At 34.6% G+C, this 25,063-nt stretch overlaps 6 protein-coding genes and 1 pseudogene across 13 annotated transcripts; 3 read left to right on the forward strand and 4 right to left on the reverse strand.

Moving 5' to 3' along the window:
* On the forward strand, positions 1–7,612 carry LOC111278143 (protein SCAR3-like). 6 transcript variants are annotated; one of them, XM_089764892.1, is made up of 11 exons: positions 6–157; positions 658–823; positions 1,070–1,233; positions 1,973–2,096; positions 2,205–2,337; positions 2,661–2,728; positions 2,886–5,349; positions 5,474–5,578; positions 6,164–6,271; positions 6,388–6,453; positions 7,277–7,612. In XM_089764892.1, the coding sequence occupies exons 1-10, from the start codon at positions 100–102 to the stop codon at positions 6,436–6,438; spliced, it is 3,441 nt and encodes a 1,146-aa protein (XP_089621018.1). In that variant the 5' UTR covers positions 6–99; the 3' UTR covers positions 6,439–6,453; positions 7,277–7,612. The 6 variants fall into 6 exon arrangements, with proteins under 6 accessions (XP_022720402.2, XP_089621018.1, XP_022720399.2 ...); XM_022864667.2 differs by lacking the exon at positions 7,277–7,612 and having other exon boundaries at positions 1–384; positions 6,388–6,619; XM_022864664.2 differs by lacking the exon at positions 7,277–7,612 and having other exon boundaries at positions 7–157; positions 6,388–6,619.
* A 2,710-nt stretch (positions 7,613–10,322) lies between these two features.
* Positions 10,323–11,669, forward strand: LOC111278619 (dof zinc finger protein DOF1.5-like). 2 transcript variants are annotated; one of them, XM_022865233.2, is made up of 2 exons: positions 10,323–10,970; positions 11,230–11,669. In XM_022865233.2, exons 1-2 carry the CDS (start codon positions 10,505–10,507, stop codon positions 11,322–11,324), a joined length of 561 nt encoding a protein of 186 aa, XP_022720968.2. In that variant the 5' UTR covers positions 10,323–10,504; the 3' UTR covers positions 11,325–11,669. The 2 variants fall into 2 exon arrangements, with proteins under 2 accessions (XP_022720968.2, XP_022720969.2); XM_022865234.2 differs by having other exon boundaries at positions 10,324–10,970; positions 11,233–11,669.
* A 1,838-nt stretch (positions 11,670–13,507) lies between these two features.
* Positions 13,508–14,568, reverse strand: LOC149517670 (protein AGENET DOMAIN (AGD)-CONTAINING P1-like; annotated as a pseudogene).
* Positions 14,569–14,702: 134 nt separating this feature from the next.
* On the reverse strand, positions 14,703–16,152 carry LOC111278146 (olee1-like protein). The gene is made up of 3 exons (XM_022864671.2): positions 15,727–16,152; positions 15,441–15,629; positions 14,703–15,316 (listed from the first exon to the last, which is right to left on the reverse strand). Exons 1-3 carry the CDS (start codon positions 15,821–15,823, stop codon positions 14,973–14,975), a joined length of 630 nt encoding a protein of 209 aa, XP_022720406.2. The 5' UTR covers positions 15,824–16,152; the 3' UTR covers positions 14,703–14,972.
* Positions 16,153–16,291: 139 nt separating this feature from the next.
* On the reverse strand, positions 16,292–19,425 carry LOC111278145 (14-3-3-like protein D). 2 transcript variants are annotated; one of them, XM_022864669.2, is made up of 6 exons: positions 19,266–19,425; positions 18,879–19,185; positions 18,702–18,789; positions 17,693–17,802; positions 17,451–17,599; positions 16,292–16,646 (listed from the first exon to the last, which is right to left on the reverse strand). In XM_022864669.2, exons 1-6 carry the CDS (start codon positions 19,336–19,338, stop codon positions 16,597–16,599), a joined length of 777 nt encoding a protein of 258 aa, XP_022720404.2. In that variant the 5' UTR covers positions 19,339–19,425; the 3' UTR covers positions 16,292–16,596. The 2 variants fall into 2 exon arrangements, with proteins under 2 accessions (XP_022720404.2, XP_089621025.1); XM_089764899.1 differs by having other exon boundaries at positions 17,693–17,798; positions 18,698–18,789.
* A 1,017-nt stretch (positions 19,426–20,442) lies between these two features.
* On the reverse strand, positions 20,443–21,460 carry LOC111278147 (heavy metal-associated isoprenylated plant protein 28-like). Its single transcript, XM_089764900.1, has 3 exons — positions 21,334–21,460; positions 21,064–21,139; positions 20,443–20,898 (listed from the first exon to the last, which is right to left on the reverse strand). The coding sequence occupies exons 1-3, from the start codon at positions 21,337–21,339 to the stop codon at positions 20,549–20,551; spliced, it is 432 nt and encodes a 143-aa protein (XP_089621026.1). The 5' UTR covers positions 21,340–21,460; the 3' UTR covers positions 20,443–20,548.
* Positions 21,461–23,105: 1,645 nt separating this feature from the next.
* Positions 23,106–25,063, forward strand: LOC111278475 (uncharacterized). Its single transcript, XM_089764901.1, has one exon. The coding sequence runs from the start codon at positions 24,606–24,608 to the stop codon at positions 25,011–25,013; it is 408 nt and encodes a 135-aa protein (XP_089621027.1). The 5' UTR covers positions 23,106–24,605; the 3' UTR covers positions 25,014–25,063.

A 25,063-nucleotide genomic window follows, 5' to 3' on the forward strand; every position in this document is an offset into this window, starting at 1 on the left:
CAACTCCCTGATAACCCACGTTAGCACCACTTTTACACGGAGGCAGCACCGGCGGCGCGCAGCTTTTGCTCCATCCTGGCAAATCCTTTGGCCTAGGATATGCCACACTTTGATTGTCGTCAGTCTTCTCCCATTCCTCGTGAACCGCACCTCTTTGGTAACTTGCACTGTTGCACGGTCTTTTCATGATCGTCGCTTCCATCAAATAGCTTAATAAATCTGTTCTCCCAAGCCCCCCAATCAATCATTTTCAAGAATTGCTCATCGTCTTGTTACTAAACTATATTTGGAGAAATCTAATCCCATGGTGGGATTAGTGCTAAACAAAAGCCCCATCCCGTAATTTCACCCAAGACACTAGAAGTCATTTCGCGACAGTGCAAGGTTAATTCCGTCTTTTCAAGAAACAAAACGATTTCGGGAAAGGAATGGCTTGCAGTGTTGGCAATGTCCTTTTCTTCGTCTTCCCTTCTTCTCTCTTCGAACAGTTCACTGCTCCAATCTCAAAACGCACTCTTTTTTCCTCTAAACTACTTAAAATAATTTATTAATTTGTAATTTCCTTCAATTTTTTTATTTAATTCATTCAAAGTAGTAATATATATCTACGCTGCTGCAATTTGTACATAATTTTTTTTTCTCTTCAACTTTTGATAGAAATATTGGCAATGCCTCTGGTTAGAGCTCAGGTGAGGAATGAGTACCGGCTCGGTGAACCGGAGCTTCACAAGGAAGTTAATAGAGAAGATCCTAAAGCTGCTCTTGACGGCGTTGCCGTCGCCGGTCTTGTCGGGATCTTACGCCAATTAGGCGATCTTGCTGAGTACGTTTCCTCTTTATAGGCTTTTACAATTTCAAATTATTTCTCTGTTTAATTGCATCTAAGGAAATTCGAAGAATTAGTAGCAATTGAAAGCAAAAGACTTTGATTTATGGACCGTTAAGCTTTGTAATTCTAGGATTTTACTTCTTTAATTGCTCAGCTTTTAGGTATGATTTTCTTTTTAAATTTTGATTATTTATTCTAACTGCGGTAATTAACTGGTGTGGTTTGGCTTTTATGCTGTAGATTTGCAGCAGAGGTTTTTCGTGGATTACAAGAGCAAGCAATGAGCACAGCTTCTAGAAGTCATAAATTGATGATTCGTGTGCAACGGATTGAAGCTGTGCTTCCTTCTCTTGAGAAGGCTGTTCTTGCTCAAACAAGTCATATACACTTTGCTTACACAGCTGGTATGGCCTCTGTACATGCTTTTTGCTTGAAAAGCCACTCATTTTCTTGGTAGATAATGCTTCTTTTACATTGTTTTCGCTGTTATAGAGAATAGAGATTTATGAATATGTTACATACTACTTTATATTGTTTGTTTTAGTTGTGTTGTATGCTTTTATGCTTTGGTCTTCTGACATTTGTTGCCCGAATTTGGGTTGAGTACCAGCAAGAAAGAAACCATAAGTTCTATGCTATAAATGACATTAATGCAAAAAGACATCTTATTTGTTAAGTTCAAATAGTCAATATGAACTTAATTTCAAGAAGAACCTCATTTGTAGTCAATCGCATGGCAGCAGTGGTCAGTTGCTGCTGGCACTTGAAGCAGTTTTCGTGTAAGGAGACCACTCTATTGAAAGTAGATCTACGGCATTGGAAACCTGTTTGATGCAAAAAACATGTTTTATTCATTTAAATGTTGGGAAGGTTTACATTGATTTCAGACTAAATAGATCGTGGAGTATTTCAAAATGAACTTTATTAATTTTATCTTTTTTAGTTGCATATAATATTTAGTTACTTTCTTGCAGTAGATTGCATAATAATACACTTTTATGTTCAAGAATCAAGATGCATGGAAAACAGTCTTGTTGCTTTCTTACTTAAGAGACAAACCTTAAGTTCGGATTTTTGTATCATCTTCTGCAAATTTTATTTATCTTTCTATTCAAATCTTTATGGAAAAGAGTTGTCATACAGGTTACGAGTGGCACCCTCAAATTTGCAATGAGAAAAATCATTTCATCTACAATGACCTGCCACGATTTATTATGGATTCCTATGAAGTTTGTCGCAACCTTCCACATCTGCACTTGCTTGACAAGTACCGATTATTTACATCTGCTCCGCTTTTTTAGCAATGATAAGCATGTTCCAGTAATGGATTCGTGATATATGTTGTTTTGGATTCTTACTTCCGCTTTGCAATCAGATTTGATGCCGGTGGCCCTGGATCGTGTTTGAAGAGATATTCAGATCCAGCTTACTTTAAGAGAGCATCAGGTAGCTCCATTGAAGAAGATGCTGAGAAAGTCCCAAGAGATATGAAGACTCGTAACAGCAAGGTATCATTTACTCTATTAACCATCCAGGCTTAGAATCTTGACAATTTTGAGAAGCATGTATCTACCTTTTGAATAAATTATCAGAATGGGTTTCGTTATTGACTCGCAATTCATGTTAATTAATTAATTATCTAGTTTACTTTTTAGTCAAATGAAATTCTTCACTCCACAATTACTAGGAATGTATTTGCCTCTAGGACTCCTATGATGTTGAGGTACTCTTTATCTAAATACAACTTTTTCATGCACATGTTCCAACTAAATTGTGTACATTTTCTTCAATTTGGAATTATTTCTGAATTGAAATTGTCAAAAATGGACAGAAAAGAAGATCGTCCCACAGGAATGGAGAACTATCACGTGCTGCATCATTATTGAATCAAAGTGGCAGGTAATACATGCATATGTATACAAATGCATGTGTGTACTCTCATTCTTACAGACAAGCATACCAACACAAAAACACAAAAATATATGCGGTTGCATATGACTTAATGTGTTGCATACGGTTTGATTTAATCGAAGTTATGTGAAATCTGACTATGCAGAATGCAATTTAGTTCTCCACTTGTTAATGGGCGAACTTCTTCCTCTCAAACTGCATCTACAGTTGACATGGCACTGAAATCTGATATGGGGGAGTGTTCAAATTCTTTTGATTCAAGAACTGGCTCTGGAGATATCAGAAGTGTTTTCAATCTAGGTTCATCCATGCTACGTGAGGAGCAGGAATCCAAGGAAGTGTCTTCTAGGTTGATGCAAGAAACTGATACCCTTAGTTTAGATTTTCCTGTTGAAAAAACTTGGGTTATAGATGATAACTTTTCACATAGTTTATCACAAAAGCAGATTGCCCCAAGTTCATCTTGTGTAACATGGGATGAAAAGGCAGAAACAGTGGAGTCCAAAGCAGGAAATTGGGATAGAGACGAAGTTCCCGACATGAACTTTGATGTAGATGTGCAGGAAACTGTAGCTGCCAACCTTGGAAATGGTGATGAAATGCTTTTCCCATTTGATGACATGGATGCTCGCCAATCAAGCTCTATTGAGAACCAAAAAGACGAAATTGAAAGTGTACCGGACAATTACAAGGATGCACAGAACATAATAGAATCTAAATCTGAAAAAGATATTGAGTGTCATACAAAACAAGAAGTGGAGCAAAGTTCTGAAAATGACGTTGAGTGCCACACAAAATGGGAAGTGGAACGAAGTGATGATGCTAACAATGTTAATGAGAATAGAGAAGATGGAATGCATGTGGTTATGGCTGATAATGCAGACCATCATCTATCTATAATTGAATCCTCTACCCCATCCAGTAGTATTTCAAGCAATGGGATCTCCACGAGCTTACCTGATCCAGTCCCCTCAGAGAATTTTGCAAGTGAACGGATACCTCAAATCTCTGGCAAATCTTCTGATTCTGACCATTCACCCAGCACTGATTTATGCATGAGTGATGAAATTCGTAATGATTCACCAGCAGAATCTGTCATCAGTCATCCATCATCATCCTCTGGCTCCATAGTTTCTGATATGCATGATCCAGCTAGTGATAGGATCATAAACAGCGTCAGTGACTCCCAAAACTCCCAGAATGAATTTTCTGGCATGCATTCAGTTGGGTTCTGGACAAATGGTGGTCTTTTGGGCCTTCTGCCATCAAAACCTCCTGATTTTGCTGTGTCAACTACAGGTCAGGGTGCAGCCAAAACTAGTGAAGCATTTGATCCTCCAAATCAAGCTCTTATGGCTTTGCATGATGTAACCAAAGGAAATTCAGGTACAGTAGTTGAGAATGTGGAAAGTACTGAGAAGGTTCCAGGTTCATGTTGTGAGAAAACTTACCTTCCAATAACTGATTTAGATGCCAACCTTGAAAAACCTATTAATTTTCATTGTAATAATTGTCCTGATGGTTTTGAGTTGAGCCTAAACACTTCATTCTCACATGGAAACAACCTTGCCGTCAATCCTAATGTCAAAGCTACATCTATTGAATCTGATGGGGAGAATGATGACAACTCATCCAGGATGTTTGGACTTGATCATAACTTACTTGTAAATGGTTTTCACAGAAAGGTGCTGGTTGGCCATGATGATGAATCAGAACCAGCCCCTTCTATAAAAACTGGGGTATTGGAGCAGAGGAATGGGCACCAGAGCATATCATATGAGAAAATCCCTTGGGCAACCTTCAATGAGCGGACTCGAAATGGATCTCCTGTAAATTCACTTACTTCTTCTCCTCCACTTGAACATATGAAACTATCTTTCAACCCTATTGATGGGTTTGAGACTTCTAAACTCAGATTGCAATTTCCTGATGGGAATCATTATCAGGAAAGCATTAGGGACATGTTTCCTTCTTTTCAATTGGTCCCAGTGCCCACTATTCCAGTGCATGATGTTGCTTCAGACTCTGATGATGATACTTTTTGCAGATCATCCACTTGTACGTCGGATGATTGTCTTAGTCATTGCTCTGGGTCAAATTCTGAGCAGTGGGAATCTGGTGAAGCCCTTGAGGATCCTAAGCTATATGATGCATTAGGCAGATTGTCATTAATGGAATCTGTTTCAAGCTCTTTACAAGTAGGGGAATCCATCAATAATGGTATCCATGTTAATGGGGGAAATAAAACTGTAGTTCCTGGGACTGGTGCAGAACCATCTCTACCTCTCTCCCTTGATCTCCCAAGTTTTGATGCCATTAACCCTGTACAACCTGATGAAACCAAAAGCAATTCTGATAAAAAGAACCAGCTAGAATTGCAAAATTCTAAGAAGCTCACACCATTACCTCCAGCAACACCTCCTGCACAATGGTGGGTTTCAAAACCCTGCTTGGGTGAGGCTGAAGAACTACAGCATGCTTTATTAGAGTCACTAGGACATGAGCTTGATCTGAAACTTTTTGGATCTACAGTCACTAAGAAGCCTAAGCCACCCTCTGTTAATCATCAACAAATTAAGGATGAGGCAATTGCATTAAAGCCGGAGAAGGTGGTACATTAGCAGTTTTATTAATCTGTTTCTTTTTTTTTTTTTTTTCTAAAAGAAATCACATTGAAAATGTTGTGAAGTGGAAACTGCTTGTAAATAAATCATCAATATTTTATGCATGCAGAAGGTGGGCCAAGAGAAGTTGAATGGTCCGAAAGAGGCAAACCAGCTCAGTAGTGTCAGGGGAGTGGATGAAAAGGAAGATTTCTTGCTTCAGATCAGAAATAAAGTGAGTAGTCATTTCTTTCTTGATATATTGCTCTCCATCACCCCAAACGAATAATGTGTCCTTAATTGATGTACCTTTAAAGATGAGAATTTCTACTGCTTGAAGAAACAATTTCTTTGATCAAATTCTGAAAAGGAATGGAAACAAAAGTAAAAAAATCGCCATTTAAATACTTCTAAAATATCATTGATCATTTCATGGCTTATTTGTGAATGCTTTTGGAATTTAAAGACACTGACTTGATCTGCCTTAAGGATCAGTTTTTGAGATATAGGAGTTTCCTACCTCTCTTCCTTTCTCTTTCTTCTATAGAAAGGAGGAAACAAAAAGAAGTGCCTTTGGTATAGGAATAAGCTGGAGTCTATTGGTGTAGTTTGAGCATGTCTTATATTCCTCTCTGATTGTGAATATGTTGATACTGCTATGATATCTTCATGTGCTAGAAATTGAATCTTGTTTCATTGCTTTCAATTATGAGTTACCAATATTTAAATGTGTGGTCTCATGTATCCTGTAGAATAGATGGCTATTGTGATAAAATGGAGTATAATTCATTCACTAGATTTTTATTCTTTGTCATTTCAGTCTTTCAACCCAAGACCCACAGTCATTGCAAGACCAACTGTTAAATCTGTTCCCACTGCGAATGTTAGAGTCAACGCAATTTTGCAGAAAGCAAATGCAGTCCGCCAGGTTTGGAATTTTCCTTTTACCTTTTTGCTTTCTTATCTTTTTTTTTTTTTTTTTTTTTTTCCATTTGTTCGCTTATGAATCACACTGTCAGATTAACAATTACAAAACTCGTTCAGGCTGTTGGGAGTGATGATGGTGGAGATGATGATAACTGGAGTGACACTTGATCATTTTTTAATACGGTAATGAAAGTAAATTCTCTCAGTCTCGAGTTTTTAAATTTGGGTGAGGCTGTTTGACATGTGCATAATGCTTGTTTCTTCTTGTAATTAGTTAGTGGGGCTCATCCTGTATTTTGTAGCAATTATTTGCATTCATTTCTTGAGTAGTTAATGTTCCGAAGAGGTATTTAGATGAGTCGTGATGTAAGTTACAACATTGAGGCAATGATTCATGCATAATGAATGAGAATATGATAATTAAAACAGGGCAAAAAACTTGAGTTTCAGAAATTACAATGCAACATGATAAATATGAATTCTTTAATCTAAGATGGCATCTTTTTCTGGCCGTTGACTAGAAGGAAACGGTGGAGTCTCCGGTCATCTCTAGAGCAAGGATCTCGCCAGTTTTTGCTAGGGTGTACATAATTTGGTTTTAATTGATCGAATTAATTTAATTTGATTAATCGATCAATTATCAAATTAATTTTGATCGGATAACAAAAATGATTTTAGAATATAAAATAAAAAATATATGAAATGGATAATTTTATTTTATAAGTTGTTAGAGGTTTTAACATAATATTTTGATATTTGAATGTTATGTTCGGTAATTTTATTTAGTTTATTTAAAATATAAAAAATTAAAGGTTTAAAATATAATTTAAATTAAATATATTTATTATTAATTAATCAAAAAAATTAATCAAATTGATTGAATTAAATTTGATTAATTAATTTTAAAATTAATAAATTTGATTTAATTAATAAAAATAAAATAAGATTAATTTAATTTTAAATAATTTGATCCGAAATTAAACTAACCGAGAATGAATATCTTTAGTTTTTGCAGCGGTGAATCATATTTGCAATTGCCTGTCTGTCTTCCTTAAAAGTGTCATTTTAAGGCAATTTTCAACGGCAGCAAACACAGAGGAAGTGCCCGGCTCATTGCTTGGATGAGTAGCCACTAGCTTGGGTTTGAATAACCATTTTACTTCGGTGCGTTTGACATAGAAAATTTCAATTTAGTTGTGAGATTCAAGTCATCTTTTTTCTAATCTAAAATCTTTGTTTTTTGTTTTAATCTTCACAAGAAAGCCTTAAACTAAGCCGAGAAAGTGTGTTCGAGACAAAAAGGCGAATGGATAGAATATTGGGTTTTCCTCTTTTTTTATAATACCTTTTAATTTGCATTTTGATAAGAACTCAAAACTTGAATTAAATCAAATTTTTTAAAATACGATATGATGATATAATATAAATATGATATATAAAAAAATAAAAAAATGATATGATTTAAAATTTTATTAATAATTATATATGAGATTAATAAAATTAAAAAATATTTTATAAAAAATAAAATTTATATTTTTATATCGATACGAATTTTGATACATAATCTTTATATAAAATAGTATACATAAATTTTAATATTTTACATTAATTTATGAATTTTAATGTTTTTTATTATACAAATACATAAATAATCAAATTTAATTAGAATAAGAGTTTGACAAAAATGGATGCCCTCCTTCCTAATGCTAAACCCCCGAGATTATTTTATCCGTAACAGGTTTCAAACCCCAACCCACAATTTCTTATGTGAATTGATATCATATTTATTTGCAATAATTTCAGCAAATTAATTGAGTCTAGATTCTCAAAATAAACATAAAAAAATTTGTAGAATTCAAAGGTAAAATGACAATTCACACCCAAATTCAAAATACACGTGATAAACACATTTGCAAAGACTTTTTTAAATCCAGAAAGGTCAACATATTTGTTTTGGATTTTTTTTTTCAGTGAATTTATATAAAGCGAGTGATCAGATCAGAAATTTAATATTTGGGGACAAACATTTTCCTCTATAGAAACAAATTGATGAGCTTTACACGTGTTTACCTAATTAATATTGCCTAATTTTTATCTATTTGGAAAACTAAAGTTCCATTAGCAACTTAATTTATTTTTTCTTTTTTATTTTAGTAGTCGGATATCGATACATGAACCACATGGCACAGCACCGAGACCCTAAAGTCCAGCTGCAAATCTGAGAAAAAAAAAACTTTATAATTGATTCATATAATAATTTTTAAAGATTATATTAAATGAGTTTAATAAGATTCAAATTTTAATATTTATAATTATTTTTATTATTTAAAACCGACCTCTTTTATATGAAATAAAAAGAGATTTCATAATTTATTTTTTTAATTAAAGACAAAACCATATCTTAATTTTATATTTATCGATAACTTTAACCGATAATTTTAATGTCATAAAGAAGTAAAAATGTGAAATCCATAATCACACAATTAACAATGTAAAAAAATAAATAAAGATGATTATTTTTATTATTAATTGTGAATTTGTCATCATAAGTTATTGATATTTTAATATATTTTTCTCTATAGAAAGGATCTTTCCCATTATTAAGAAAGTTCATTAACATAAGCTTTTGATTATTGTTAGTGATGGTCAAAGAAAAAAAAGATTTACATAAACTTTACTAATCAAAGTTGCAATAGAAACATGCATCTTTTGCAGTTTGTCCATCTCCTACTCTTTATATGCTTAAAACTAGGCCACAACAAAATGGGTGAAAATCCATGATTTTCCATCTTATCCCTGAAATTTTCCTTGCCATCATAAGAAAGGAAAGAATCCGACCACTTGAAAATGATAAAAAGTTGGAGAGCATTTCATCTGTAATTTTTTTTTATTATAATCTTACATAGTTGTATTAAAAGAAAAAAAAAATTCATATGTTGTTCTTTTTAATTTCCTTTGAGATAAAAAACTAAAAAGAAAAAGAAACTGATCCAATAAAAGATATATTTCTTCTTAATCATTATGAATTCTTTACAATTTTTTATTTAAAAAAGAGACTTTGAAAGCATGAAAAGAAAAAGCAAATTTTTTTAAAAAAATTATAAGTATAAAAAAATTATTATCATAATCAAATATTAAATTAATATATAAAAAACTATTAAATAATAAATTAAAATATTATTATTCAAATTCAATATAAAATGAACGAAAAGATACACAAATGTTTCTTTGTCTACATTATATTATATAATTGGAAAAGGTTAGAGAAATGAGGCTACTTTTGCATTAATTTAAAGAGATTGCTTTGTTAAAGAATGGGATAAAGACTAAGTCCATTTCAAACTACTTTCCATTGGAAAAATATATTTGCAACTGATGAAATAGAAATTTCAAAAAAAAAAAAAAAGTTAACATCAAAATCCATTGAAACCTGATAAAAATAACACTATCTTGGTCTTAAAATATTTATCATATATTGACTTTCATAATTTTTTTTTAAAAAAATTATTTTAATGTATTTAATATTAATTTTTAATTTTTTTATAATTAAAAAAATAATTTTAAAATATAAAAATTATTAAATATTAAGAAAAAAAGATAAAATGGAATAGAGAGAAGCATGCATGAAGCATCAAAATCCAAGCTCTTATCGTTTGTTAAATCTCCATAGTTTTTTTCTTTATCAAATTACCATGCAACTATCATTTCATGCAACTAATGGTGGAATGGAATTTTCTCTTTTTCCTTTTGGAAATTTTTACTTTTCCTTGGATTGATATTATCTTAGGAAAAGAAATCAATGAAAAGTAAAGAATCAAAAGAACGCTAGATTTTCAAACCCTACTAGAAGATTTTAGCTTTATATCTCTCTTTGTCCCTTTTGAATAGGAATGTAGAAAAATAACACCCCATTAGAACCAAATCTTTATCTCTCTGGGACCCACTTTTATATCTTGAATATTAATGACGTGGAGTAATGATGTGGAGAAAAAGCTCATCATCAGCTTTTCCACGCCACCTACCTTAGTTATTGTCGATGGCGGCGACTCCCTTCACATGCTTGTTTTCTCTTTCCATTTCTAGCACTTTTCCTTTTCCCACTCTCTCCTCTCCATACATATAACCACTCGAACAACCTTTCGACCAAAACCAAAGAAACTCTTATCTCTTTTGTCTCTGTCTCTGTCTCTGTCTCTGTCTCTGTCTCTATCTTTGTCTCTATTTCTGGATCTGAATGATCATGGCTAGCCAAGAAGGGCAAGAGATCAAGTTGTTTGGGACAACAATTATGTTGCATGGAAGACAAGTAAAAGAAGAAGAGAACAAAGATGATCATCCAACAGTGGATAAGAGGCCAGACAAGATCATACCATGCCCTAGATGCAAGAGCATGGAGACAAAATTTTGTTACTTCAATAACTACAATGTTAACCAACCTAGACATTTCTGTAAAGGTTGCCAGAGGTACTGGACTGCGGGTGGGGCACTCCGGAACGTACCTGTGGGGGCTGGTCGCCGGAAAGCCAAGCCACAGGGCCATGATCTTGGTGGGTTCCCGGAAGGTTGCTTGTATGATGGGTCTAGTGGGGTGCACCAATTTGAGTTGGAAAGGAAGGTGCTAGATGAGTGGCATGTAGCGGCAGAGAATGGTGGTTTCCGGCAAGTTTTGCCAATAAAACGGAGGCGGATAAGCTACTCAGGTGGTCAACCCTTATTGATCTTTCGCTGTTAGTGTTTCTTATCTTTTCATTTTTCTTTTGCTTGCAAAAGTTTCAACAAAGATTAAAAAATTGTATGGATTATAGACTAATGTAAATACAGGCTGGTCTTTGATCAATTAGTCTTTTAATGTGACTATTAATTAATTATGTTAAAAATCAGTAAGTCTGGTTTAATTAGATGTGTAGCTTAAGGGATATTGGCTGATCATATGGGGGTTCATGTCATGTGGTATGTCAGTAGCCCAAAATCAACCTACCGAGGAGTCCATGATCCAATTTGATCAATCAAAATTTGGAGATCACCGGCAAGCTGATCAAGGGATGCATGCGTAATCATCATTATCAGCATCATCTTTGATCATGCACGAGCTCTAAATTGGAAGGATAAGATGGAACACAGAATGGCAAATATCCTTTCTTCGGACAAAGGGTTGATATATGACTCACGCAAGCTAATGTAATTGGAACGTCAGCTTTCCTGGATAACGTTGAGTTTTCCAAGCAAAGCCTGGAAGAATTTTAATCTGATCAAATCAACATATTTTGATTTCTGGAGAGTTGCTGATGTAATTAAGTCTTTAATCAAAGAAATTTATATTGTACCAGGAAACAAGGCTGTGAAAAAGACCGTTTTGTATATATCCATCAGGTAAATTCGACATTAATTTTGAGTTTGAATTAATTTCGAGTAAAAACAATAGCTTTCTTCATTCATATTGATCGAATTTGGGATAATGGACCTTAACATATAATTATAGGTGTTTCTTTCTTTGTTTCTCCGAAGGAAAAGATGAACGGCTAGTCCAAAAAAGACACCTGTATGCCGAAAACTATCACCATCTCAGCTGACTTGATAGCTGACACGTCTTATTTGATCCCTTCTTATAAATTGGTAATTACCAAGAACATTTGAACCCAAAAGGAAGCTTGTTTGAATTGCTGGATAGGGTTGGGAAGCTGAAATTAACTATTTAATTGATGTTGCAGTCAGAAAAAACAGATGCCTCGGGTACAAGATAAGGAATCTTAATATGAGGTAAATTCCTCCTGATTAGTCGAAACTGGTTAGGACATCTTTACGTTTAAAGAAGTGCATTGAATGAATATGTAACATTCAGAAAGAACAAGAATAATATTCCATAATAAGGCTTTCTTCACAGTCCTGTACTGTTCTTTAAATCTGTTTTGTCAAATAAAGTTCATTCAAAAAGGACACTTTGTGACAAGATTCCTTCCAGGTGCATCTATGGAATCCTACATTCTTTTTTGAAATTTCTAATCTACTCCTTACCCACCCGACTCCACTAGCTACAGTAAACTTACCTTACTTACCTGTGGGGAGGGCATTAAACCTGACAACCTCCCTGGTCTAGCAGCCTCATGCCATCTGAGCTGAAGTCAGTTGGCGGAATCCTACATTCTTTTTGATGTTTATCATGTATCTGTAATTAAATACAATGAATGACCACTAAAATAGTTAGAATTGTAGATTCAAGTGACCAATTGATGGCATTAGAAAACAAAACAGCATATATATGTAAACAATAACAAGAGTAATAAAACAAATTGAGGCTGAGACTTAATTTGAGATGTAGTTCCCTGGAGTATAAGGGGCAAGCCTATTGAAGAAATTGACTTTGGAATGTTAGAATGTACTGTTTCCCTCTATCAACATCTCCACAAGATTTTCATGTTTCAGATAAAGCAACGGAAGAAAAAAATGAACCAACAAAGAAGTATATATAATTATGTTAATCTGTCATCTGAAAGTAATTAGCGTGGCAAAGGATCAGAATTAGAAAGATTTCATATCTCACCAACTAATGACTTACATGATACTATTGCAAACCAATAACTAAACTATTGAAAGTTAGCCCATTTTGTGCCATGAAGCTGCAAAACAAGCTCATTAGCAAAGTTTTCTATGTACTTTGTTCTACTATATTCAGTCTGTCAGGTAGTCAGGATTGAAAGCTAAATGAAAAGAAAGAAAAGATATTCAGTGGCAGCATCTAGAGTTCTAGACTAGCCTCTTCCTTGTCCTGCATTTGGTTGGTGACCCTCATTTTTAGGCTGCCCCCCCCCCCCGCGATCATCTGTGTTTGCTTGGATGCCATCATTTGCAAGCTGACCATCTTGCGCTGATGTGCTTGCTTGATTGCATTGAGACCCGATAAAACGAATCAATGGAGTAAATTAGACTAAATACAAAAAGTCTTCATACCTCATTGCAGTGGAAACGGAGTGATTATGCATAATCCTCTGAGAAGAACACGAGCAATCCCTACTGCAGGGAATTTTTTATAATTGACAGGCATGTCTAACAACATTCAATAACTTCAGTCTAGACTAACTATTCCCATGGCTAAGACATGGATATTTGGTTTTGACAGGTTTAAATCCATAATGCTGCAAATTTTGAGTTGGATTGGGCTGGAAATGAAATTAAACAGGATGGCCATCCCAGAATTAGCTTACATATTAATAGTAGTTGTCCAGAAATTGAAGGGAAAGCCCTAATTGATGTGGGTGGTTGGTGTATCGTTGGAATGGGTGCATATTTCAGAAAAGAAGCCAATCATACTAAAGAATTCCCAATTGCAAGGAACGGTAAGAACTCTAATGAATGCAGAACACGTTATGAAAAGAATTGGAAAGAAACTTAATAGAGCATTTGGAACAAAAATTCCAGGAAGAAAGTTGACTGAAACTTCCAAGATTCTAATAACCAAGTAGAAATACCCACTTCCAGGATAGAACCAACTGCAGTTCTGCCATTAGAGATGAAGCCTAACTTTATAAAAAGCGCAATGCTCTCCGTTCCCATTACAATCCAACTTCACATAGTAGTTGCGATCAACTTTTCTCGTAACAGTTCCAACCCTCCAACCAAGGTTGACAAAGGCGTCAACCCTGTCAGACACGACGAAATTGGTGTAAGAAATTTGTGGGGCAAAGGCCTGACTTCATCCGAGTCAACAGCTTCAGTGAGGAGCCTCGATCCATCGGTGTTGAAACGAGTCTCATAACGTACCAAGTATCTGTTTCTTCCTATTGCAGCCAGAAGAGTTACATGTAATAAATGCCTCAGAACCCTTCCTCCTTCTTGCATATCTCCACCAGTTCGTTGTGTTTGAAAGCCATTGTTTTGAAGTCTTGAAGAAAGGGAAAAAGGGGTGATGCAGGGCAGGGAATAAGTGGGGTAAAAAGGGGTCAAGGGGTGTCGTTAAGAGGATTCTTGAAATGGGAAGAGAGTAAGAAGGGCCAGTTGGAATTTTGAAAGCTTCCTACAGCGACGTTTTTATATGAAAAACCGATGGTCCAAGGCATTTAATACTTCTTGAGGACTCCTTTCAGCCGTCGTATACGATTCCAGAGCTACTTTACTGGCCGGAAAAAACAAAACCGAATTTGATGCTTTTAATCTAGAACTGCAAATCTGTTAAAGTTATTCAAATTTATATACAAAAATTAGGCACAATCATGTGTACTAATAATCCCGAGAAAAAAAGAATCATGATCACCTTATTCTCCTTTATGATAACCCATCTTTCTTATTTGCTTGGTGGCTGGAAAACCGTGTTTCTATCAATCTCAAAGTAGAGCAGACTTGGTTTTGGAAGAGTAGGTGATCTATTGGTACTAGATTTCAATAGAATCTGTCAAGTTTGGATTTACGCAAATTTTCTATTTATTAGAATCCCACGTGAATTGCATGAAAAATAAAGGTTTTTTTTTTAACAAATAAGCACATTACATGCAAGATATAAATATACGAGGGAAGACGACAGCAGACTTTTTGGGAAACTATTCTCGCAAAACTCACCAACTATGATAAATAGGAGTACTAGTTTCATTTCATAACTAAGGGGGTTGTCCTTAGGCTAGAGGACATTGCCAATGTGACATGTCAAAAAAAGGGCTCAATTTATTGAATACGCAGATGAACTTTCACTTTGTTTTGCCATTAATGAATGTCCTTTATACGAAGCCAGCAGCGGTGATTCCGATTTCTCTGAGGACTTCAGTGCACTCAGGCAGACGATCCTTTACCATGAATCCAAGAGGGTTGGCACTGCGACGATCCGAGCTTATGCCAGTGTCTTTGGTGAGGACAATCCGAGCACCCTTCCTAAGGTAATTTTCCTTGTTGATCTCAGCGCATTCAGGGTCGCTTGATTCTACGAGTGCAACCTCGCAGACCTCCTCCTCATGGTCTCCCTCCACCTTAAGATGGTAGCTCCCCGACGCGTCGGTCTCACCATCTACGGCGTAGGTCAGCTGCCCACCTTCACGGTCTTTGCACTCCAATCGCACTTTTGCTCCTGTTTACACACCACACCAATGCGGTTACCTTGCGCCGTAAGAAACCTCACAATTTGTTGAAACTTCAAATGAAAAAAGATTGCGATTAAATTAATCCCAGAGAAAAAAATATTGTGGGTTTACCTGCCATGTACTTGCTGATCCGGGTTACAAACTGGACGCGGCAGTTGTCACAGTAAACCTTTCCCTCCACGAAGAAGTGCTCGGGAGCTTCGGCATGAGCAATGCCGAGGAGGTACAAGAAGCAAAGAGCCGAGGCAAGGAAGAAGACAGCCTTGAGAGATGTTGCCATTATACCTTTCTTTTTTTTCTCTGTATTTTGGTTTAGAATGGAGATTTGATGTCAAACATAAACAATATCGAACCAAGAGAGGCTGTTCTTTTATAAGGGGTAAAGGCTAAAGGCTACCGGTTGAGTTTCTGCGGGGGATTTTGCTATTTCTCCCTTGTTTGTAGAACAAATATTTAGACCCGTTTTTATCTCCATTTCTCTGACGGTTCCTCATTCACTGATTATTCCAATCCCATGATGTGAATTCGTCAGAGATCCTCCTTAACCTCTCCCCCATTTTTTTCTCAACCAAGAAATTACATGGGTATATCCTATGACTAGAACATTAACAAGAATGTTTTGTTGATTTTGGAGACAATAACTTAGATGATTATCAAATTTTACTTTAAAAAAAAAAACACCCAAGTTCAAGTCCCCAAGGAAGAGAAGAAAAAATCACCTACTTCCAAGTTCCAAGCAGCATTGTTCCTCTTCAACCAAAAGCTAGTATACGATTAAAACTCATTAAGCATTTAGGCTCTTCAATGGTAGCCATAAAAGATTATATCAACATAAAGATGACCAACCATTGCTACCGTCGGTCATTTAGATGTTGTTCTGAGACATTTTCGTGCTTGGATTGCACAAAAATGATTGCTAATACAAAATCATTATCATGAGGGGGAGGATGTAAAAGAGAGGCTGTAGAAAATGTAAAATGCAATTGGCACTCCACAGTCAAAGCATCAAACAATCGTAGCTAATACACCCAGATACTAATAAGACATTGAAGACAGTTGAATCTCGTTTGAAAACTGGTTAACTCCTAGGACCTAGAGTTACAGAGGTACTACTTCCATTCATGAAACAGGTCCCAAGCCACTGTTAACAAAACTACAAAAACATAAACAAAAATTATTAGATAAAAATAAAAGAAAACTGCAAGTTACGAAATTTTAGTTCATTCCTTTTTTCTTTTTTAATATTGGAACTTTTCATTTCTTAGCTTCATTCCTCCCCTTCGCCAGCTTTACCAGCACCAAGCTTTGGAGCTTCTTCTGCAGCGAAACAAATACATGACAATGTTATGTACCAATTTCAAGTAACAAGAAAACCAGATCACAGATATAGTAACAAAAGCTCACTCACTGGCGATTCTTGAAACCCTAATCAACTATAGTTTGTGGCATACCATGAATTACTAGAAACAAAACAAGCACTAAATCCTTAATAACTTATATAACTAGTTCTATCTTAATGACTGATAAACTGCCTTTTCTCCAATATCAATTGCACTTGTACATCTGAACAAACCAAAATCTAGCTCCAATTTGATTATCACACAAAAACTTTCACCTTGAATGCTTGATGTAATGTGCTGTCACACTTATTTCACTTTCCATTCCAAAAACTCACCATCAACTAACACATTTGAAATTATTTATAGCAAAACTAAAAAAGAAAAAAGCCATGAATCTAACTAACAGACTTCAAATATTGAAGCAAAAATAATATTATATGGTATTTTATAAACCATATCTAGCAATAATCAATAGAGTTGGATTATAATTGGCAATGTGTAGTCAAAATTGTCAACGGTATTACACAAACAAAAAGGTGAAAAATTCCAGAAATATCAATGTTAATAAAAAGTTTCAAATTGCAGAATTAGGAGAGGCATTGTCCACTGTATTACACACAAAAAAGGTGAAATATTCCAAGGATATCAGTTTTAATAAAAAGTTTTAAATTGCAGATTTGGGAGAGGGATAAGATACTTCTCACATAGCCATTTGAATGCTTAAAAGTGACATTAAGAGAAAATTCTTGTTAAACCATTCTCTAATGTATCTAAAAGTTACCTCCACTCTCTGGGATGTCAGAAGTCCATAAAGAAAGGTTGTCCCTCAAGAGCTGCATAATCAATGTGCTATCTTTGTAAGACTCCTCACTCAAAGTATCCAACTCTGAGATAGCTTCATCAAAAGCTTGCTTAGCAAGGTGACAGGCCCTGGTGTTGAAGTTTAACATGTGACATGTAACATTTCAAAATTATCGAAAATAGCTCAACTAAAAAGTTGATACATAGAAAAAGCATACATACCTTTCAGGAGAGTTCATAATTTCATAATAAAAGACAGAGAAGTTCAACACCAAACCTAACCGGATTGGATGTGTAGGAGCCATCTCAGCTTCAGCTGTAGTAGTTGCTGACTGCAAACAAATAACATAACAACCCTCAACTTTGGCATGATAATAAAACAGACATCTGAAAAGTGTTTTTAGCCATCTTAAGATTTCATAACACAAGGTAAACAACTTATATTCACAAGCTCAGCAGAAGGAATCAAACAAATATAATTGCAGTAGCCAGCACAAATATGGCAATAATCTCAAAGTCGGGAAAAAAGACGTGCTAGAATTAGCAGCTTTAGAAGAAAAGGGCAATGAGAAGAGACTTTTTATTCAAACTCCCCGTCCTTTATGACATATGATTCATCAATGTAGGATGAGAAGAAATGAAATAAAGACAAACTATCTCAAACATAGGTAAAACTTCAGTGAAATTCCTTATGTGAAGTTCATTAAGCCATGTGTTAAAATTGCAGATTGCTTCCTTAGAAGAAAACGGCAATGGAAAGAGACTTTTTATTCAAATTCCCCTTTATGACATTTGATTCATGAATATAAGGTGGGAAGCAATGAAATAAAGACAAAAATTATATCAAATATGGGTAAAACTTCAGAGAAATTCCTTATTCAAAGTTCATTAGGCTTCTTAATAAAATCATGCCATGTGTTAAAATTGCAGACTCAACATTGGGAGTTGAAGTTAAAAAATTAGGATGCCAGGATGTGGAATCAATAATTTTAATACATGGCCTGATTGCATTGAGGAGCCCAACAAACTTCTCCTAAGGAACTCCACCTCTGTCTTATCCACAAACATAGTCTTGACTGCCAAAAGTTTGAGGAACATACAACAACCAACCAAAAATTCATAAGTAAAAAATGTACATCTAACAACCAACCTCTTTACATCTCCATAAATCAACCAACAGTTGATAAGTCCAAATTCTTCATTAAACATAAGTGAACCATAATAAACTTGCCTGATATGCTTTCATGGACTGATCAGCAGCCTCTTTCCTCTCATCACCAACCTTAAACTCCGCCAAATACCTATAATAATCCCCTTTCCTGCAACCAAATAGACCCCCAAAGAGAACATCAGGAAAACCCCCCACATAACCAATCAACGGAAAGGAAAAAACAAAAAAGATACTCACATTTTATAATAAAACACAGTAGACTCTCCTCCCAAGCAAGAAGGAATGAGATGCTCATTGATCACACTCATAATATCTTTACAAATATTGGACAACTCCAATTCCACTTTCTCCCTATACCCTTTTATTTGCTTAACATTTTGCTCATTCCCTTTGGTTTCTTCCTTTTGCTCAATTAAAGATAAGATCCTCCACGATGCTCTTCGAGCTCCGATCACGTTTTTGTACCCGACTGAGAATAGGTTTCTTTCCTCTACGGTCAGTTCCACATCAAGCTCCGCTAGTTTTTTCATAGCAACCACCATGTCTGCAACAAAAAATTCCACAGTTTAAAATGCTAAAGCAAAAAAATAAAAAAGTTTAAGGCCTTGTTTGGGTAGGTCGGACCTTCGAAGCGCTCGGCTTGTTCGGCGAGCTTGGCTATGTAAACGAGGTTTTCACGTTCATCGGAGAATTCCATGGCTGATTAAGAAAGTATTTTTTAGAAGCGGGACAGAAGATGGTTTTTTTGGGGGGTTGGAGGTGTCGAGAACTAAATGGAGTAAGAGGGGACAAGACAAGACTGGCCGACCTTGAATGTCAATGACCCACACGAGATTGGGACCGTGGTTTACACTCTTCATTAAATTAGGCAATGTAACGAGGTCGTTTTAAGGAGTTTGGAGCGTAATTGTTTGCTTGGGGAGTGTTGTTTTTTAGAAGTTTGTAAGGGAAGGCAACCGATGGTGACAGGTCAGCATATACGCGGTTTTTGTTTTTTCACAGGCGTCTTTAAAACCTTCTTCTCAATCACTTTATCAAGAAGCCGAAGACATCATTTACGCGAATTTAAGGCCTTATTTGAACGGGAAAAAGAAATTGATTGGGATGAAATTAAAGATGGTGATATTAAGGAAATTAATTGTTGTAACGAAGATATATGTATTTAAATATTAAAATAATTATGATGATGAAATAAATTGTAAGAAAAAAATTATTATATATATTAAATTAAAAATAATATATAATAAAAATTTTAAATTATTTAATATTTATAAAATTAATAACTTATTAAAAATTATTAAATTATTTTTTATCAAATATTAATTTTATTGATGTATATTTAAAAATTAATAATTTTAGCTTGTTATAAATTTTATTATCCAAGCACTAAAATAATGCGATTTGCTCCTGTATTTTATTTTATCGTGAGTGATTTTTAATTCAAATCAAGATTTAAATTTTAAAATTTTATTTTTTAAATAAGATTCATAAATTTTATATTAAAAATATCCAATATTATTTATAATTTAAATTTAAATAATACTTAATGAAAAAAGTTTGTTAAAAATTTTAATAAAAGTATATATATTTAAAGAATATATTATTTTTTTTAAATTTCAAATTTTACATATTTAATTTATGTAACAAAGCATATCGATTTGAATTTTTTATTTTAATTTTTTTTTAATTTTTTCAATAAAAATTTTACAAATTTACTTTAAAAGCTTGGTATAATCCTTTTCCGAACACGTACAAAACGCCAAGCGAACTTAAACAAATACAAGCGGAAGGCACAAGGAAATTCTTCGACGGACACAAAATTGATACAATTATTAGAAGACAGAAGTGAAGAAAAAGTAAGCACATATGCTTAAAGATATCTTTATTTGCACGTACGCATATATAGCTCACATAATGGAGCAAGCAAGGGGATTTTCATCACTGAAGATAGAGCTGGCTTGCTGATAAACCAGAGTTGAGTACGGCGGTGGCTGATAGTAACCATGATCATGACCATCATAGCCATGCTCATAGTAGTTGTAGGATGATGAACGCCCAGTTGCATAGTAGTTAATCATGGGTTGCCTTTGATAGTAATTGTAGTAAAATTGGTTCTCAGAGTTGAATGGATATTGCCACAGCTCTGCTCTTTTCCCAGTTTTCCTAACTTTTTTCAGGATCTTTTTATGGTCTGACGCTGCCCAACCCATTACTGTCACCTTTTGCTTGTCCCTGTCTATGTACACATTGTCTACTCCTGAAAGAAATTACACACACAAAATTAAGCCATCAACACTAATCTTCTAAAGCTTCAAGAAGCTTACAAAGCCATATAACCAGTGTAATATTATGCATGAAGATGACAAACAAAGAAACGTTTAAGTAGAAAGAAAATATGAAACGCCATGAAAGTTGAACATGCCCTTGAGTTTTCTGAGAGCCTTCCTTATTTTGGTCACGCAGCCCTCGCAATCCATACTTACTCTCATTTCTATTATCTGCAGGAGAAAAAAAAAAAAAACCATGTTAATGTTTGATAAACCTCTCTCTTATGAAACAGATTTGAAACCATCAAATTATCAAAAGTATAGGAGGGTGTCAAAGTGATTCTCTGGAAATGTGTTATGATACGAAAAGAAACTGTAAATGGGCATGCATGCAGACCAAGAGAGAGGCAGAGTTCTAAACTAACCGCCATTTTGAGGGATTAATTAGAAATTCTTAATCTTTCTCTTTTGAATTGAAGCTGAGGGATTGATGAGAAGCATGCAATGGCACTTGTATATATAGTGGAAGGTCAAGACTCAAGAGGGATAAGATCTAACACATTAGTAGATGAGAAATAGAAAACAGTCCCCACGTCAAGCTGCTTATTAGCGACAAAGCTTACGACAGATTTCGAGGGAAAGGGCCTAGCAGCTGCTTCGAAATTGAAAAGGAGCTTATAATTTTGCTTTAAAAATTGAAAGAAAACAGTAGTCAAAATGGTATCTTGGGAAAATCCCTCCGCGTATATTTGTTGCCATTATGATTGCCAATCTAGCAAGCAAACCAAACCGAGTTAAGTAATGATTAATTTGTTGGCAAATTAATACATCAAGAACATAAAGATTTAACTAGGGCTAAAATCCGCTCTGAACTCGATCCGATTTTATATGTTATTAAATTTAAATTTGATTTTATTTAAAAATTTTTTTGTTTTTTCATATTTAAATTCGATATCGATCCGATATTATATAAATCGTACCCGATCCGATTTAAAATTAATAAAATATATATTTTTTAAATATAAAATATTATTTTAAAATATAAAATATTTAAAAATATCATTATATAAATATATATATAAATAAAAAATTAATTAATTAATTAAAAAATAATTTTTTATATAATATCGGATCGAATTTACTCAAAACTCGAACCCGACTATTTTTTTAACTTTACCTGACCCGATCCAACCCGAAACTTAAATTTAAAAAAAAAAAAATTTAACTCATAAGATCGAATCAAAATTCATCGAAAATAAATTGAATTACTGACCCTAGATTTAACGGTCATAAAAATGTAAGTCCAAAGTTGGAATCCTTTCATAACTTTCCTTAATCCAGTAGATCATCAGATACTTAGGATATAATTTGTTGCTTACAAGCCTGCATGGAAATTTTGTTAAATTAATCATTGCCACACATGCACGAGAAGAACAAGTTAACAACTCCAACATGAATTGGTCGTAACGTCAACCTGTCTGATTATAAGTATACATCATTGAAGTTTCGATTTTGCTACCGAAGGTGTTGAGTAATTTACATTCGACAACGACAGTTATTCAGTACCAAATGTCTGCGCTAGTTTAGTTTAACAGTAGCAAATTTCGATTAAGGTTAGGTAAACGATAACGAACGATAACGCCTCTGGATGTATAAAAATATACATAAATTTAAAATTTTATTCAATTGATATATATAATTATTTTTAAAAATAACATTCAACGAATTAAAAATTTAAATTCGTTCTATAACAATAAGAAAATAAAATATAAGTATAAAGATTTAAACTTTAGACTAACTAAATTTTATATTTTAAAAGTAGTTATATAAATTGATTGAATTAAATTTTAAATTAAAATTAAAAAAAATTAATGTGAGAAAAAATCAATTAGATTTATGAGTATATAACATTTTTTATGCTAAGCTGAAAGTGTTGGTAGTGGAGAAAGATGCAGTGGTACTTTTAAATGCAAAATAGAAAGAGGTTAAAGAGTTTACTAGTATTATTGATACCGACTTTAAGCAAAGAGCCAAAGAGGTGATGATATTTTCTCGGGAAAGTGGGTTTTGGCAGTTACGAAGAAAGAGAAACATACGTAATCTGAACGTGAACTTCTGACCAATTAAACTAAAAGCGTATGCGACGGGCAAAGAAAAATCACTTTCAGGAAAACATCACAGAAATTTGCTTCTTTCTACCCTGCATATCTTCTTTTTGTATATACTTTTCCAGGTGGATTCAAACCGTGGCTTTCCCAATGTATGGTCTACAATCTCAGTTAAGTTTAATAGGGATAATTACACTTTTTGTGCTAAACTTTTTCAAAATTATAACTTTCAGAACTATACGTTTGAAGTTTATTATTTTAGTACTAAACGTTATAAAATGTAACGAAGTCAATCCTGACGTTAAGTTTCAAACAGAGTTAGTAACGGAAAGATGATATGGTATTAACGGTGCACATGTGGCATTCCATGTGGATAGGTTGTCCAACATGGAAGTGGAAAGGTGAGAGATTGAATGGTCAAAGTTCTGCATCCGAGTCTTTCTTTCTCCCTCTTCCTCTGTTTGTGTTGCAACCCTCCTTCAACTCTGTTTGCTGTTGATGCCATCATCTCAAGAGTCAAGAAAGGCCATCTCCTTCCTCTGTTCTGGGTTTTTTTTTTCGTTGTTCCTTTCGGTTTAAGCTTTCTTTCATCAGCTCCTTTCTCTTCTTACCTGTTCATCTTAGATTCCCTATAAAAAGCCTCCAACAATGTCATTAACATCTTCAATGCCATGGCCATCGACATCTTCAATGCCATGGCCATTGAGTTAGGAAGGTAATTGATGAGTTTGATCAATTAGGAAGGCTTTTTTAATTGCTTGAATTCGGTACTTTAAATGTAAAAAAGAAAATCAAATGGGTAAATGTTCAATAATGTCTTGATTTGTTTGTTCTGTTCATGAGAAACACTCTGCATTTTCTACATGATTACGATAGTCTTGGATTGTACTGGATACTGACTGATCTCTGCTTTGTTAAGTTTTCTATATATTGCTATACTCTTTTAATTATCGTCATTTGGGAAGGTTCAAGCTTCATTTTTTATCCACTCCCCTTCCCTCCTCTGTTTTGGAACTAGGAACCTGATTTATGAATGCAGGCAGGCCATACAGTTTTTGTTTGCAAGAACACAATTCCTCTGCTAATGGCTAAAATGCAAAAAAGAACCTGGACAATAACAAGCCAAAACGATGTAGATCAAGCAATACAGGATAAACAAAAACGAATACGCAACCGGGACATACAAAAATTCTTGAAACTATTTTTCACCCTAAAGCTATGAACAATAGTTATTAATAGGTTGAATTCCCAATAATTCCCATGCCGTTTGAGCTATCTTTCAACACACAAATGAAACATCGAATGACGTTATTAAGTGTACATGTGATTAACTTGTGGGTGTAGTGCAAACAAAAGTGGCAGGCTGGCAGCCAAAATTGTTTAGATACTTAATAACGTTAGCGGCCGGTTTTATGCGGAAAGCCCGTCAGGTGGCTAACACAATGATGCTAACCTCGATTTCCCTTTTAATTGTCATAAGTGTGCATGCAATCCGTATAAATAATCTCGTTACTTCATGTATAAGGTCACAACTTTAAGCAGTTGCACAAAGATTTGAAAAGTAAATAGCTCAGAAATCTCCTTTGGCAATGGCAGAGAAGGAGGGTGGAATTATCAAGAAAGGCCGTGATGAGGGAATGAAAATGGCGATTGCTCTTCTCCAAGAGTTTGGGCTCCCAGCGGGACTTCTCCCTCTTGAAAATGTGATTGAAGTTGGTTTCGTAAGGAATACTGGCTACATGTGGATCGTGCAAAAGAAGGTTGAACACAACTTCAAGTTGATCAGCAAGCTGGTCAGCTATGACACTGAAATTACTGGTTTAGTTGAGAAGAGGCGGATCAAGAAGCTCAAGGGAGTTAAGGCTAAAGAACTCATGTTGTGGCCTCCAGTGAATGAGATTGTAATGGATGACCCACCCACGGGAAAAATCCACTTCAAGAGGCTCGCTGGTGTCACAAAGACATTTCCCGTTGAAGCATTTGCTGCTGGGCAGTAAAATGCACAGTCTGTTTCCTGGGGAGCCACCGGATTCCAGTGATTGTTATC

The sequence above is a fragment of the Durio zibethinus genome, chromosome 8 (assembly GCF_047325235.1).
Source record: "Durio zibethinus cultivar Kanyao isolate XHJ-2024 chromosome 8, ASM4732523v1, whole genome shotgun sequence".
NCBI classification, from domain to species: Eukaryota; Viridiplantae; Streptophyta; class Magnoliopsida; order Malvales; family Malvaceae; genus Durio; species Durio zibethinus.

What these genes read in the sequence shown, in the direction of transcription:
- LOC111278143 (XM_089764892.1), top strand. Translation starts at nt 100, where the DNA reads ATGCCACACTTTGATTGTCGTCAGTCTTCTCCCATTCCTCGTGAACCG. An exon ending in ACACTTTGCTTACACAGCTG is followed by an intron (nt 1,234 to 1,972) that starts GTATGGCCTCTG and finishes GTTGTCATACAG; the next exon opens with GTTACGAGTGGCACCCTCAA. An exon ending in CATCTGCACTTGCTTGACAA is followed by an intron (nt 2,097 to 2,204) that starts GTACCGATTATT and finishes CTTTGCAATCAG; the next exon opens with ATTTGATGCCGGTGGCCCTG.
- LOC111278619 (XM_022865233.2), top strand. Translation starts at nt 10,505, where the DNA reads ATGATCATGGCTAGCCAAGAAGGGCAAGAGATCAAGTTGTTTGGGACA. An exon ending in GAGGCGGATAAGCTACTCAG is followed by an intron (nt 10,971 to 11,229) that starts GTGGTCAACCCT and finishes GTGGTATGTCAG; the next exon opens with TAGCCCAAAATCAACCTACC.
- LOC111278146 (XM_022864671.2), bottom strand. Translation starts at nt 15,823, where the DNA reads ATGAGGAACCGTCAGAGAAATGGAGATAAAAACGGGTCTAAATATTTG. An exon ending in CCCCCGCAGAAACTCAACCG is followed by an intron (nt 15,630 to 15,726) that starts GTAGCCTTTAGC and finishes ACCAAAATACAG; the next exon opens with AGAAAAAAAAGAAAGGTATA. An exon ending in GATCAGCAAGTACATGGCAG is followed by an intron (nt 15,317 to 15,440) that starts GTAAACCCACAA and finishes GTGTGTAAACAG; the next exon opens with GAGCAAAAGTGCGATTGGAG.
- LOC111278145 (XM_022864669.2), bottom strand. Translation starts at nt 19,338, where the DNA reads ATGGAATTCTCCGATGAACGTGAAAACCTCGTTTACATAGCCAAGCTC. An exon ending in ACAAGCCGAGCGCTTCGAAG is followed by an intron (nt 19,186 to 19,265) that starts GTCCGACCTACC and finishes TTTTTGTTGCAG; the next exon opens with ACATGGTGGTTGCTATGAAA. An exon ending in TGACATCCCAGAGAGTGGAG is followed by an intron (nt 16,647 to 17,450) that starts GTAACTTTTAGA and finishes GTTTCGCTGCAG; the next exon opens with AAGAAGCTCCAAAGCTTGGT.
- LOC111278147 (XM_089764900.1), bottom strand. An exon ending in GGCTCTCAGAAAACTCAAGG is followed by an intron (nt 20,899 to 21,063) that starts GCATGTTCAACT and finishes AATTTCTTTCAG; the next exon opens with GAGTAGACAATGTGTACATA.
- LOC111278475 (XM_089764901.1), top strand. Translation starts at nt 24,606, where the DNA reads ATGGCAGAGAAGGAGGGTGGAATTATCAAGAAAGGCCGTGATGAGGGA.